Genomic DNA, 15243 nt, shown 5'->3' on the forward strand with positions numbered 1-15243 from the left:
TCTTAACCTCCATTGTTCCTAGAATTCATTCTTTGATTTTAGAGAATGCAAACTAGCGTTTTGGATATCTAGTAGGTTTGGAAGTTACATCTCTTCCCCCTATATCACCATCACTCAGTGGAGGGGAGGGGCTAGTAAAGGAAAGATGCTTAGCCCAGCAAGAAGCTTTCCTTCATTACCTTCCACAAAGAGCTGCTAGATTACCCGGAAGGTCTCTGAATGGCTGATAGTCTATTTCTGAAATTAAAATTTCAAAGGTTTCTTTTATCTATGAATAATGAAAGTAAAAATTAGCCATTGCCTAGGGTGTTCACCTATAATCCCAGCACTTTGGAAGGCTGAAGCAGGCCTGCAAGCATGGGCAGCTTAGCAAGACCTTCCTTCAAAAGTAAAAAGGGCTGGGGATATAGTTCACTCCCAAATACTGAAGAAAAGTAGAATTATCCACATATGGTGGCATGTGCCTATAGTCCCAGCTACTCGGAAGGCTGAGGTAGGAGAATTTCTTGCTATCATGAGTTCTGAGGGCGGCCTGATAGTTTAGCAAGACCCCACCTCAAAAAAAAAAAATCTAAGGATGGGGCAGGGTTTTAGCTCAGTGGTTCCTTGCAAGCACAAGGTCCCAAGTCCAGACCCCGAAACCAAAAAAAAAAAAAAAAATTCTAAGGGTGAAATTCTATAACTCTGGGCTGGGTTTATTGCCATGGTCCAGAAATGTGCTCGACCCCATTCATCCATTCATAAGTTCGCACCTCTCCTCCATAGTAATGATATTGAGAGGAGGGACCTCAGTAAGATGGCTAGGTCTTGAGTGATTCCCCACTCATAAGTAGGATTAGTCCCCTGATAAAAGGACCCTGAGGGAGTTTGTTCAGCTCCCATCACATGAAGATAGAGCAAGAAGTCATAATCTGAGAAGAGCAGGCCCTCAATAGACAGTGAATCAGCTGACACCTTTACCTCGGACTCCCCAGTTTCCTAAACTGTGAGCAATTGGTTTCTATAATTTATAAAATCTCAGGCTAAGGTATTTTGTTTTTGCAGCCCAAATGGACTAAGGCAGTCATACATACACTTAATTTCTTTTTCAAAATGAACTAAGAAGCATATAAAAAAGGGAAAAAATTGTGAAGTTGATTCTGCTCACACATATCCACCTGAGCAAGTAAAAAAAGAAATGTCATTTAGGTAAAGGAAAAAAACTCCACAACTTTAAACCTTACTTATTTTGTAAAGTTATTTGAATTCAACCCGTGATAAGTCACAAAGAAATAAGTTGGTATAGTCCTTTGGACACAGTAGATATATGAGTGTGTGAGGATGGTTAGCTAAGTGAATCCAATTTAACTTTCAAATCTCATGGGCATAGCAGAAAAAGTATGTGAAACAAAACTTTCTGGTTCATACAATATAGTTTGGTGGTCCTAAATAGGTCATACAAGATTCATGATTCTTTTAGTAAAAAGAACATGAGAGAATCAACAAAACTTCTGCAAATCAAGTGAACAAAATTTTGTATTTTTGAAAAGTATACTGGAAAGTAGGCATGTTAGCATATGTAACCCAAGGCACATGGGAGGCTGAGGCAGGAGGATCACAAATTTGGAGCCAGCCTGGGCTACATAGTAAGACCCTGTCTAAAAGAGAACAAGTTTATTGACTAATGATTTTAAGAAAATATATATTAACCTTAAGCACCAAACTGTTGTAGTAAGAATGCTAAGTTATTCAGAATTTACTGAAATCCCAGAAATTATATCTGAAGAATCTTAAAACGAAGATGATGTGTGTTTACAAGTGTGTAAAAATGCACAGTTCACCTGAAATACTTTTGATTGCAGTGATCCTATAGCTATTTCCTCCCCCCAAAATAAAACTTGACCAAAATTTTTGTGTCAATAGCTCTGTTCCACTAGAAGCAATGATAAAATACTTATCAGTGAGATTTGCTTAGAATAAAATAAATCACTTTTTAATTAAATGAGTTACTACTTGCTAAAACTCTTTAAAACATATACAGATACGGTAAGAGTTATAACTGATTTAAGAATTTTTATTGAATTATTTTTAACACAAAAGAATATGCATTATGTTGAATTTCAGCTATTTTGGACACTGTTTACAATCACTTATGATAATCTAATCAAATACTTCTTTACATACTAATCAAGGGTATAATCTCTCATGTTAAGACATATCTAAAAAATAATCATTAAAATAAATTTGTGCCCTGGCAAAAATCAGAATTGGGTATGACTTGAGAGAAGGGCATGTAGCCAGGAAGAGCAGACCAAAAATCAGGCCTGTAATTCCTGAACTTTGGAGTGCGAGATTACAGGTCAATAAAACTCTTTAAGGATAATGTCCTGAATTAACTCCCATTTCTAGCCACTCAGCAAACATTTGCTGAATTCAAGAAGTATGTATTGATGCCCACTCTGTATTTTGCCCAAGGATAGCTACTGAACTCTTCCTGCTTATGCCATGTGATAGCTAGAGAGAGTGTGCCACCTTTATCCCTAAGGAAGATAACCAGAACTTTCTTATAAAAGTTCTACTTGTAGTAGCAGGCCATGTGGTGCACACCTGTAATCTCAGCACTCAGAAGGCTGACACAGGAGGATTATGGTAAGTTTAAAGACAGCCTAAATTACATAGCGAGATCCTGTCCTTTAAAAATCCTATTTGTGGGACCAAGGATTTAGCTCAGTGGCGTTTCACCTGCCTGGCAAGTGCAAGGTCCTGAGTTCGATCCCTGGTATGAAAAAACAAAAAATCTTATTTGTAAACTATACAATATTTAGTAAATGACATCTAAAGTTACTAATCAGAAAATTCACCAAAATAATACACTACTGGTCCTGTTAAGAGAGTGGCACTTGGAGCTGGGGGTGTAACTCAGTGATAGAGCACTTGCCTGGCCTGTCAGAGGCTCTGGGTTTGATCCCCAGCACAACCAAAAAAAAAAAAAAAAAAAAATGGAAAGAGAGAAAGTAGGGAGGGAGGAGAAGGGCAGGAAGGGAGGAAGAAAGAAAGGAAAGAAAAAAGACTTTGTCAAGAGAGAAAAAGTTATCTTTTGCAAAAATTACAGAATTCCTAGCCTTAAAAATATAGCACCTCATACACAGTAAAATGTATATACAAAATAATGTGGTTTTTACAATACATAATCTTCTGTGAAATGTCTTCCCTACACATAGCAGAGAAGTTCATATTTTGAGTTTTAAATGAAAGCTTTTTAAAATGTCTCACCTTGTGGCTGGGGATTTAGCTCAGTGGTTCCGCTGCCTGCCTTGCAAGTGCAAGGACCCGAGTTCAATCCCCTGTACCAAAAAAAAAAAAAAAAAAGTCTCACCTTACCTATTTCTCATCTAATTTCTTTCATAGAACAAAGTATCCCATTTTAAATAGAGGCTACAATTTCTCTTTTTTAAAGCAGTATTTTTGTTTACAAAGTTTGCCATTTCTTCTGATGTGTAGTTCTTTAAAAAAAAATCAAAAGCCTAAATTTCTCAGACTCAACAGAAGATTAAACCCTGAGAGTCTGAGCTGAATGGAACCATCTGACAGGGCCAGGGATTTAGCTCAGTGGCACTGTGCCTCGAAAGTGCAAGGTCCAAGGTCCTGAGTTCAAACCCCAGCACTGAAAAAATAAAAAAAAAAGCACATCTGAGAGCAATACAAACTGTAAATCTTACTCTCGTTCCTGATACTAGTTGCGTTACTGCATCTACTTTTGTATATGCAGTTTCACATTTTACACACAACTAGCATCCTATTAGATTCTTCTTAGACTAAGTCCACTAAGAAATCATGTTTTATGGTAGCAGTATGAAGTATTTTTAAAGAGTGTGTAATATCTAGGAAGACAGAGGCTATAAAAATCTTCTTGCAAATAAAACTGATCACTGTGTAAAGAGTATATACTTGGCATTGAGGCACCCATCTGATGTTTCAATATCTGTACCTAAACATTTTTAAAAGTGTGAACATATCCTAATTTTGAAAAAGTAAATTTGTAAAAATATTGAAATGCTGTTGATAGGCTCAAGTTCAGGTATAACCTATGAGGTGACCTCCTTAATCAGAACAGGCTTTCTTCTGCAATTTAGATGATATATAACCTTTTCCCAGCTTTCTCTTAGCCATGAGCACAGTTGGCATCATTTCCATGGATCCAGAGGCAGATCTGGGAGTACTTGAGGGGAGTGACGCGCACAGCCACGTTGTAGTCCTTCTGCACACCATGCACGTCCACCCACTGGTGGCCTGCGTAGACCGCGATGATCCTGCGCTTCCACTTCTTTTTGTCTGGTTCTTTCAGACGTAGATAGACCCCAGAGCCAGTGGACCCCGACTCTGCATCGCAATATTGATAGAGGAGATCATTGGACTCATCAGACACTCTACAAAACCGGTAGACCAACTGGTCAGCCCTGTCGTTGTCAAATCCAGAGAAGTGGATCATCCCACCAGGCACCTTCTTGATAGTTGGACTGATTCCTAGCTCCATGTATTTCTTTTTGTGCGCGCGCTTCAGCTCCAGGAGAGCATAATCATAGTCCAGGGCGGGGTCTCCACTGCCTCCCCTTGCCCAGCCTTTCGGAATGTAGGTTCTTTTGACTCGGGTCCACTGGAAGGAGGGCCTCCCTTCTGCTCCTCTCTGACCCCCACCAAATTCTTTTTTTCGTCTTCCACCCTGAACTCTCTCCTCTAGACTCTCTTTGGCTCCTTCTCTTGGGTCACCACCATTAGCTTCCCTCTTGTTCCTCTTAGAACCTCTACGCTTTTTGCCACTGCCTTTATTTCTCATTTTCAGCAATCCTACCCTTAGCTTTTTACTCCCCTTGACGTAATCCTTGCCGTCATGGACACAGTGGGCTGCTGTCAGGACGTGAGTCGGGGAAATGAGAACACCACTGCAGCCGGTGGAGAGCTTCACGGCTGTATTGAAGGGGAAATTAGTTAAGAACCTCTTGTCCATGATGCTGAACCTGCTGTCTGTGCCGTACACCTGTCGCTTTCTCCTAATGGGTGCTCCTTTGGTGGTGTTATTCTGAGTGGGCTCCAAGACCGAACCTTGAACTTTTACCCTGGTTAGGGTTCGGGTGCCATTCTCAAAGACCGTCTCATACGAAAGAGAATCCTCCAACTCAGAAAGGCTGGGAGCAGGCTGTTCCTTCTGACATTCAATGCCACACATTCTGTTTGGCACCATCTTGGCATCTGCCTCAAACCAGGGGCTGGTGAGGTAGAAAGTGCTTTCACTCACAACCCGGGGGACTTTACTCAAGTGCCACATAAAATCCTGCTCCATTTCAGATCCGTCAATGAGAGTCCATCCAGGGGTGAAAAACACCAACCAAAAGAGTGTATTTTCCATTTTGTTCTTCTATTTTGTCCTTAAAAATAGAAAAAAAGAGAAACTTTATAGTGTTTTCTTTGTAAATGTTACCTATCCATTTCGTTTAAGCTTTGGGCCTGAAAGTACCTTAACCACAAGAACCCTTATTTTCACCTTGGATTTTACTGAGACTAAACATTTGCTAAGTGGGTTCATACAAACTTTCAAAACTGTCATTGTTTTTCACCCCACTTTTTCTCCACCAGCCCTAACCCATCTTTCCCTCCCTATCCTCACCTGTTGTCCCCAGACTGCCCAGAGCATGGGGGAGAAGAGGGGTCCTCTGCTGCCGGGGTTACCTTCTTTTCTCCCCTCACCCTTCCACAACCATATTTCTAAATGATTTATAGAGCTATGTGCATCTGTGCTGCAATCTCCTCATAGAACTTACCTCCTTAAAACTGGGACCAACTGGGAGAGGTGGTACAGGCCTCTAGTCCCAGCACTCAGGAAGCTGAGGCAGGAAGCTTGCAGTGACTTTGAGGCCAGCTTGGCCTATGCAGTGAGTTCAAGAGCAGCCTCAACTACACAGGAAGATCTTGTTTTTAAAAAAAGAAAAACAGGACCATAAGTTCCCCAGAATGTAAATGCCTATTACAGAGTTCAAAAAATGTTCATTGGAATAGAATGAATTTCCCTGAACCAGAATTTGTAGACCAAGCTGATGTAAAGATGCAGTGCAAATCATTGAATAATATTCTTAGAAGTGGTAGCGGTTTTAGAAATAAATTAATGGGTTCATCTGCCATTGACCTGATTAGATTTTTCAGAACCCTTTGTCATAAAAAGAAAATATACAGCATAGGCCATTTTATGCTGAAGAACAAAAAATGTAACATGCACTTTAAAAAAAATTAAGTCATTCAAAGTACAACTAAGCAAAGCAACAACAAAAATGCCTCCCAGTGGAACTTTGTACCAAAATAACTTGTAAGAATTTATGGAAAACAGACTATGGTGTGGGATTTGCCACTTGGGGAACATGATCATAATGAGATACTTGTTCCCTTTCATCATGGCTCTTATCATTTAAGAGCAGTGTATTTGAGTTAAATATTTTGAAGGTTGCCAGTATTTGAAAAGTTATATATACTTCTACTGTTTACATCGCCTTCCCCTCTTCTTCCTTTCCTAGGCTCACTGATGTGAATATATCCACTTAATGGAACTGATGTTTATCAGTAGCTGCTGGGCAAGGAGGGAGGAGGCAAGGAATGGTAGCATCCTCTGGAACAGCAATTTTGAACCTCTTTGTCACTATTATTTGTGAGCTATGCTCCAGATTGATTTTAACTAATAGTTAGCAAATAATGTATATATTGAATAAATGAGAGGCAATTCAAGGTCAGATTACTCCTGCAGTACCTTCACTCTCAATTTTTTTCAGATAAACCTCTTTTTTTTTTTTGGATAAAAAACCAAAACACTAAGAAATGTTCACAGTGGCCTACAACCAGGGTATAGCCATAGATAGAAAGTGAGTGCTGCCCTGAAAGACAAACAGTATCTGATGGAGAGTTGAATAAGGGCAATCCTTAACACCAAAGAGTTCAGTCTGTCATACACAAACCTATAATTTTATTAACAAACTAATCACATCCTTTTGCTCAAACAAAAAAGTATATATTACCTTGTTTCTTGCTAAACAGGATTTGCACATGACATAACTAATTTGAACCATCATATATTTGAAAATACTAAGCTTATAATAATCCTTTATCATGACATGGCATCAGCAAATATATAGAAGTTTTGAAATTTCCATTTTTAAACTCACAGACTGCTATGTTTTTACCAGCTTTCCAGAGGGTTCTGTCACTCAGTAAAATTTCAAATCCACTGTGGCAGCCAAAGACTTGATGTATCAGCTTGCACTATACCCAAAAAGCCAGGGATAATTGCTTCACTGGGTTTCAAATAACATCTGCTCATCTTTATGTAAAAAAGAAATTTATTCTGACTCTCTTACCATGTTGGCAACTGCCAATATCAAATGGTGCAAGCTTTAACAAATAAGCATAACTTACTTTCACACAGTGGTTTAACACATCTGGGAAAAAATCAAGTTCAGTAGGTTTGTTTGCAGTGCCTCCAACATCCAACACTAGGGATCATGTAATGGCATGGGTTCTCTAGCTCTGTCAGGAGCTCCACTGCAGTGCACCACAGGAACAAAGCCATGCCCACTTTTATCCATGGGCATGGGAAGGGCAGAGAGCTTTGTAATAAGACCTCTGAATCACAGTAATAAGAGGACAGGGCTTTAGTTAGCCCATCTAATTTGGTCTGTAATTTTAAATTGGACAAATGTTTAAGGACACTTTCCTTTGGAAAATCTAACTTTGTCTTGTGGTAAAATGTCAACGTAAATGATAGCTCTTACTGATGGAGCAATCCGCAGTTCGGTGGCTACATGTGCCCGTCATCCAAAGAGCACTAACTCACTGAACTAAAGAGGTATGGTCCCAACTGATAATGCAGCTGCAGTATTTTGAAAGCTCTAATGTCCCTTGTATTCCTGTACCCCCATCTGTTTTTGTTTTCTATCTGTGACTTTTACTGTCACTTTCCAGGTGTCTTGAATTTGGGGCTTCAAATTCCAATTTTGGTTAATTAAAGTGAGGCTGTAGCCATTGCTCTCCATGGTGAGTCTGTGAACATGTAGTTGATTGTGGGACGGTCCTGGAGACAAAGAGAGCAGAATTAGGGAAAATTGGGAATGTCTGTGTATGGAGAGGAACTCCTACTGATGGAACAGATGTAACTGCCCATTTGTACCAGGTCTATTAACAGTAATGAGCACACATAACTATAAGAGATGATTTACTAATTATTTGCTAATCTTTTGTTGTATGTTTTTACTTCCTCAGATATGTAGATTGCTGATAGTGTTCAGAATATTTGTACATCTATAGCAGCATAATGGTTACAAGTAGAGTAAGAAGACTTGGGCTCAGGTCCCATTTTCCACTTATCAGGTACATGAATTCAGGCAGTTCACTAATTATCCAGGTTCCACTTTCCTCATCAGCAAAATGGGGATTTACAAAGAAAGTCTACCTCAAAATGTTATTATAAAATCAAATTAGATAATAGATGCAAAGAACCACTGAGCCCAGAGCACAGTAAGAAGTCAATACATATTTTCTCATTATTATTCTACTTTAATGGGGGAATTCATATCGCTTTAAACTGGTTTACGAGCCAAAGTTAGAGAACATGTAGTTTCTAAATAACCAAATTTACAGTCAAATATTTTTATTTCAAGATAGTTTCAAGGGGACCAAGAGATGGAGGGAGGCAAGAGGAGAGGAAGGGACTAGGAAGGGAATGAAAAATAATCATTAATATGCTATGTGCATGTAACAGCTCCCCATGATGAATGTAATAATTATGTACTGCAAACATGTACTAATAAAAATTGTAAAAAAGAGAGTTTCCAATTCACTCTCCAATTCCTTTCTTTGTTTTGTTTGTTCAAAGACATCTTCATTTCACAGACTTCCCAAATGAATGCTTTCCCAGTTATTCATTTCCATGAATACCATTGCTTTGTGATATATTTTTCTCTTTGCTATTAAACTTAAGTTTGACTAAATATTACCGAGCCACAAGACTCTTAAATTGTATTCCATGTGTCTTTTTTTAATCACCTAGCTTTACATTAAGAATTCTGGAACTGCGTCAGGCTCTCAGCCTAAAAAGAAACTAAGTCAAAGTTGAAATAATGACTAAGGCAGCAATCTACAGTGAAAGAAAAACCTAACTTTTTGAAATCTATCTAGAGTGTATAGAATTTTACTATGTTGTACATAATTATTCTCTAAGGTAGGCTCCCTCTCTTTCCCTCCCTCCTTTCTTCCTCCCTCCCTTTGAGTTTATAGCTTAGTTTAGGTAGGCTTCACATATCAATGAAAGATTATATGGTTGCTTGCAATATCAAATATTTCACATTAATTCTTTTCCTTGGACATGAATGAAAAATGAAGATACTGAGGATCAGCACTGAACTATGTTCCCTTACCAGGTGACAGACCCCACTTACTGATACCTTTCTTTTCACGTGGTTCCTTTGAATGTATAGTGAGGTAGTTGTCCATTTTTGCTCCCCCTATAATATGCTGCCACAGGATGTCATTTAGCATTAATCCATCAAACATTTTCTGGAGGGCTGATATGGGTCAGGAGCTATTCAGTCAGATCCATGACCCTGTAGGGCCAACACCAATTTCTACCTTAATATATGTGTTCCAACATACCAGTGATTGCATAATCGCCTTCTAAAACTTGGCTGTCCTTTACTTAGCCATTCATTACCACAGCCATCTGTGCCCCAAACACCACTGCTGTATATGCACACATACCTAAATGTTAAGTCATGCTCTCCTCTCCATGCCTTTCATCTTCCACCTGTTCGGCAAAGATTGGCACACAACAGGGAGACCTTGTGTCTTGGCCCAGATATCCTAAATAATAGTGGACAGAAGCAATGGCTTAGCCAGAGGGCCACAAGCAGGAGAGGAGGCATGAGATGAGTGACAGTAAACAGGTATAAAACAAGATTAAACAATGGGTATGTTTTGGGAAACACTTTAAAAAACCTTGTTAGCCACCTTTGGCTTTGGAGAGTAGATGTGGAAGAAAATAGATATTTTATAAAGCTTAATTCCTGATTCACTATAGCCCTTACTGAATGTTAATCAATGATTTAAACAGTGCATGAAACAAGATTTAAGCACATAGACATAATGGAGATAGAGAATGAAGATTAGGTATTTCAATGATTATGAAGGCAGTGAGTATTAAAGCTAAATCAACTTATACTTGCCACTTCTTAACAGTGTGACTGTCAAGAGGTATCTAATGAGTAAACATTATTTTATACATTTATTAAACAGGGATATATTTAGAGTATTTTTGAAACTACTAGATATACCAGTTTCCAAAGCTACAATAGCTATTTTTTCAGCACAATGCCCAGAGCACAGTAATCACTCAACAAATGGCAAATAGTATTACTATTATTATTATTATCCAACATCAAGAGTCAAAACCTTACTAAGCTGAGTGCCTTTAGTCCCAGCTACTGAGGAGGCTGAAGCAGAAGGATCGCTTGAGCTCAGGACTTCAGGGCCAGCCAAGGCAACGTATTGAGACTCAGTCTCTTAAAAACAAAACTTAGGTAGATATTTATAAGACATTTCACACATCTCTACCTGCTCTTTAGCTCATTGTGGTGCACAAATAGCAACCTCTAAAGTTATCTGCACCCTCAACTCCAGAGGATGTGTTCCTCATTTAGCAAGAGATGTAGTAAACATGATTACATTAAAGATTTTTGAGATGAGGGGATTATCCTGAATTACTTAGGTGAAGCCAATATAATCACCAGGCCCTTATAAAACGAGGCCTGTGGGCCCAAAGTGAGCTAGAGCTGTGAAGAGAGCGGCAGAGGTCGAAGTGATTTGGAGCCACGACCCAAGGAATGTGAGCAGCCTCAAAAACCTGCCCAAAGTAAGGAAATATTATGTCTTAAAACTTTCAGAAGGAACACAGTCCTAATGTCCCACTGCGGACTTCTGACCTCCAGAGACATAAGGTAATAAATTTGCATTTTAAGTCACTAATGTTTTACGTAAGACAATAAATTTGTGTTGTCATTAAGGTTCTGGTAATCAGCTGCAACAGCTAAAGGAAACTACAGGAATTCTAAAATTATCAGCCCTGGATGTTTAGAAAGAAAGAAGTAATAAGTGATATGAAGTAAAGAAGACTGTTTGGTTCACAGGCCTTGAACATAAATGAAAATTTTTATTTTAAGAAAAATTATACAGACATTCAATTTTAGAGATAAAGATCATGATACATTTGTATGGTGGTATGGATCAGTATTGCTAGAGGAAAAGAATTGGAGCAGGTTAAATAAATTTGCTCGTTCAACAAATGCATACTAAGTGTTAACTATGCTGTGTATCATTTTAAAACCTTTTTATTGGACTCTCTCTGATAGTTCTTCTCTGCTACTAAGTTGGACTATAACTTTCTACGATATCTTCCAGCTCCAAAGTAAGCCATGACTGGAGAAACACAAGTAATTTACTCAATGATTCTCAGGAAGGTTTCAATGCTAGTTGGAGGAACACGCTTGTTGTCTATGTTACTACCACTAGATGGCGAAGCTAGCCTGTGGAGGGCAAAGTTGCCTCAGGCATTTCGTAATCCTTTACTTTCATTCAGGTGCGAAACTATTTTAAACTAGGAGAGATTGGAGGTGGAGTCTAACAATGTACTTAGTGCTAGTCACATATGAAATCCTCACATTTAGAAAACCCACCTACAGGCCCCAGAGCCCACCCTGATGAACTGAGTGCAGATAATACCGTCTACAGCCAGACAATTTTCTGGCAGGTGGTTCTCTAAAAACAATTGTAGTGCCAACACACTTCCATGGTGACCTACAGTACTGCTAAACAGCCTGCCAAACTCGTTGCAGTTCATTTCAACACTAAGGAAAATCTTGAATCTGCCAAGTATTTCACATGTTTATCAAATACTTTACAATTATTACTAAAGGATAAGCACTCCCATAATTCTATGATGAGAATAAATGCCAAGAAAGTTCATTGACAGTGTGCCAATTTCTATTCAAAATATCATACCATAGCACTATTTTCAAGTTTAGTTTCAAGAATGAAGACAAAGTAATGTTTGCTTTAAAAGTTTGGCAGTACTGGAGGGAAGATGGTAAAGTTACACAGATAATTATTTTACAGTAACCCACAACTTCTGTTTCTCATCACAATGAAAAAAATAAAACCTCTCTTTGTTTTGTTATTTTTCCAGGACATGTACATCTCAATTTATGCAAAAGATATGCTATGTATAAATAAAATTTGGGGTAAATGGCACTAGAACTCTGCTAGCTCTTTCATTTGTTGATTTATGCAGTGCACAGCATATGGCTCCTGACTTATCTTGATATTTTTTAAAGTAGGAATTTGAAAGGAAGGAATATCTATAAATGTATTAGGGTTACTAACTTTCAGGCTTTAAAGCAACTTATGATCACCATGCTTTTAGCTAATCACACATCAGCTTTACCTAAATGAAGCTTTAAAATTTTTTAAAATTTTAAAATTATAAAATAATGATTTGTATACTAATATTTGATTTAGCTCTTTCCTAACCTCCCATCTCAGATTTCTCATCTGCAAAGTTAACTCAGTGCCAAAGTGAGGAAGCTTCATCCTCCCAAATTCTAAGCCTGATCCTGCTGTTAAAATGCAATGTATATGTGGATACTTAAACTTTGGGCACAGAAAGATAAATAATTTACTCAGTAAGGGAAATGAACCCACACTAGCAGCTGATTATTTTAACATTCGATGAGCAAATTTTGGGTACCAAGCATACACTAAATAGTCTCACATTTTAAAAGTGAAATGATTTTTTAAAGCATACAGATTTCCCAGCTATCTGGAAGAAAAGGAGGGAGAGTATCTATGTTTACCCCTTCTCACACTAAACAACCTTAATATTTTATAATAAAAATAAAATTCTGTATGTTGTTTTGTCACTGCTTTCAAACCTAGACGTGTTTATTTGGCTGAAATTTCAACATTCTCTTCTCTAAATTATAAACCAGATTCCAAACATAATTCCCGAAGCAGCAAAATAGGACTTTTACAGTTTTCTGTTGAGACAAATGTACTCGGGATAAAGTGAAAGTTGATTTCACAAATGAGAAAGGTTAATTGGGGGGGGGGTTGAAATGGCAGGCAGCTTCTTTTTAAATCAACAACAGTGGGAAAAAGAGAAATCGGCAAATGTGTTGCCACAACTTTTCAAAAGCTTTCTATCTCGAGACTGTACAAAAAGCACAGAGAAAAGCAGAACCCTCATGCGCCATCCCTCAGCTTCAGCATTATCAGTTCTTTGCCAGTTTAGTTTCATCCATCTCCTTCCCGCTTTCTCTTTTCTTCACTATTTTGAAGTAAGATTTTGATTCCATTTGACATGGGGCGGGGGGGGGGGGGTCTAGCTTTCACAGTAATTCTGTCAAAGTGGCTTTCAAAAAGAGTAAACTTTCCAGGAATGGGTTTCATACCTTTTTCAAAGGCATCTGTTAATAATCATAAAAATAAAGAGGGTCCCCTCTGGCACTGCTTAAGTAGAAAGAATTCCATTTATATTCCAATGCAAACATCGTTACTGTTAATACTAAACCTCTCAGAGCCTGGTACTTAGAGTTGCCTGTGGGAAGGGTAGTTCCTTTCTTTGGGGGTTGCTAGTGCTAAGTTTGAGCCCTCTTCTTAGCGTTCTTCAGAGAAGCCCCTCGCAAGGGTCCTGCCTCTCAGGGACTGGTCAGGTTCTAGGGTCTTCCCTGTCCAGGGTATCCATCCTTACCTGCAAAGCTTATTCGGTCCTCAGAGGCACTGCCCAGCTAGGATCCGAGAGCTCCCCGGCGGAAAGAGGGTGGGGCGCCTCTGCTAGTCCCTGCTCCCCGCAGGGGCCGAAGCCATGGAGCTTGCAGCAGAGTCTGCAGAGGCGGCGGCGGGAGCCCAGGAGCAGCAGCTGGAGAGGGAGGGGTTGGGGGGGGCGATGACGCGATGGGAAGAGGTGGGTGAGAACCGAGGGAGCGGGAGGGAGAGGGAAGGCCTAGGGGCAAGGGGTTCTTTGAGGGTGCTGCAGATCCAGCCAACCCTCACCTCAGTATCCCCGTGCACACACTAAATTTGATGAGCACTAAGAAAAAGAAAATCACAAGCGGGTTCACAACACGTGATCTTGTTGACACCCTTTAAATCATCTCAAGAAGACAAGACAGGTGCTCCAGACGTTGTTCATTAAGTTTGTCTCCTTCTGGCTTCCTATTGGGATGCGGTTGTCCAGAGGAACCCAGGGTGTCCCAAGCCAGTCTTTACTCAGGACTTTGCTTCCCTAGATGGACACTACACAGCACCAACCAGCTCCAACAGCCTCTAACGTTTCCCACCAAGTCCTGGCCTGAAGGAAGGACCCGGAACCAGCTGCGATGGGAGACACCTCAGTTCTGAGGAAGCTAGACTTGCCTCCTTTAAGGTCCTTTCCCTCCTCAGGCCAAACAGAAGCTAAGCCCATCCTTTCTGTCATGCCCATCTCCTTAGAAGAGTGCTCCTTTTGGGTGGAGGCTTCCAGGATAACATGCACTGATACCACAAGGAGCACAAAAATTTGGTCCTGGCCCTCCAGGCAGGGAGATCAAGTAAGTGCCCAAGTGTTTGTAATAGAAAGTCTTAGCATGTCCCCTAACACTTGGTTCATTAGTGGATTATTGCATTTCTCAGACTTGTGTGTATTTCAAATAGTACGAGATCACAACACATACATGATTTCATTTCCTGTTTTCTCACTTAGCATTTTCATATATGCATTTGTCCATATAGTTCAAATCTACTGATAATTTTATCTGGTACATATAGTAGAATTATTTCTGAAACTTTTTCTTACCCATTAAACTACAATATTCATGCATCTTTGCATAATCACTGTCTATCACAAGATCTAGCATGTAGTGAGTGCTGATTATGTACACAACTAAAAAAGTTTCCTAGTCAAATGGAGTGTGTGGAAGTCAGAGAAAGCGCAGAACTCAGAAGGGAAATCCTGCCTGACACTAAATAGCTGTGTCCCCTGCCCAGGCCTCAGCTTCTTCATCTGTAAACTGAGAAGGCTGAACTGGAAGAGTTCTGTGGCACTCAAACATTTTGGGGATTCTAACACTATATAACTCCAGAAGGATTTAGTCTGGACACAGGTCTGATTCCTTTTATTCAGCAAGTATCCCGCACCAACACCAC

General features: G+C 39.4%; 1 protein-coding gene across 2 annotated transcripts; it reads right to left on the bottom strand.

The window, feature by feature from the left end:
- Positions 1 to 3966: 3966 nt before the first annotated feature.
- Prss35 (serine protease 35) lies at positions 3967 to 13949 on the bottom strand. 2 transcript variants are annotated; one of them, XM_087188103.1, is made up of 3 exons: positions 13811 to 13935; positions 5796 to 5942; positions 3967 to 5402 (listed from the first exon to the last, which is right to left on the bottom strand). In XM_087188103.1, the coding sequence occupies exon 3, from the start codon at positions 5381 to 5383 to the stop codon at positions 4142 to 4144; it is 1242 nt and encodes a 413-aa protein (XP_087044229.1). In that variant the 5' UTR covers positions 5384 to 5402; positions 5796 to 5942; positions 13811 to 13935; the 3' UTR covers positions 3967 to 4141. The 2 variants fall into 2 exon arrangements, with proteins under 2 accessions (XP_087044229.1, XP_004860325.2); XM_004860268.4 differs by lacking the exon at positions 5796 to 5942 and having other exon boundaries at positions 13811 to 13949.
- Positions 13950 to 15243: the final 1294 nt, after the last annotated feature.

Source organism: Heterocephalus glaber, unplaced genomic scaffold, assembly GCF_053883595.1.
Source record: "Heterocephalus glaber isolate CG9 unplaced genomic scaffold, H.glaber_assembly_v1.0 deba00001523, whole genome shotgun sequence".
In the NCBI taxonomy this organism is placed as follows: Eukaryota; Metazoa; Chordata; class Mammalia; order Rodentia; family Bathyergidae; genus Heterocephalus; species Heterocephalus glaber.

Coding starts and splice junctions, on each gene's coding strand:
- Prss35 (XM_004860268.4), bottom strand. CDS start 5,383: ATGGAAAATACACTCTTTTGGTTGGTGTTTTTCACCCCTGGATGGACT.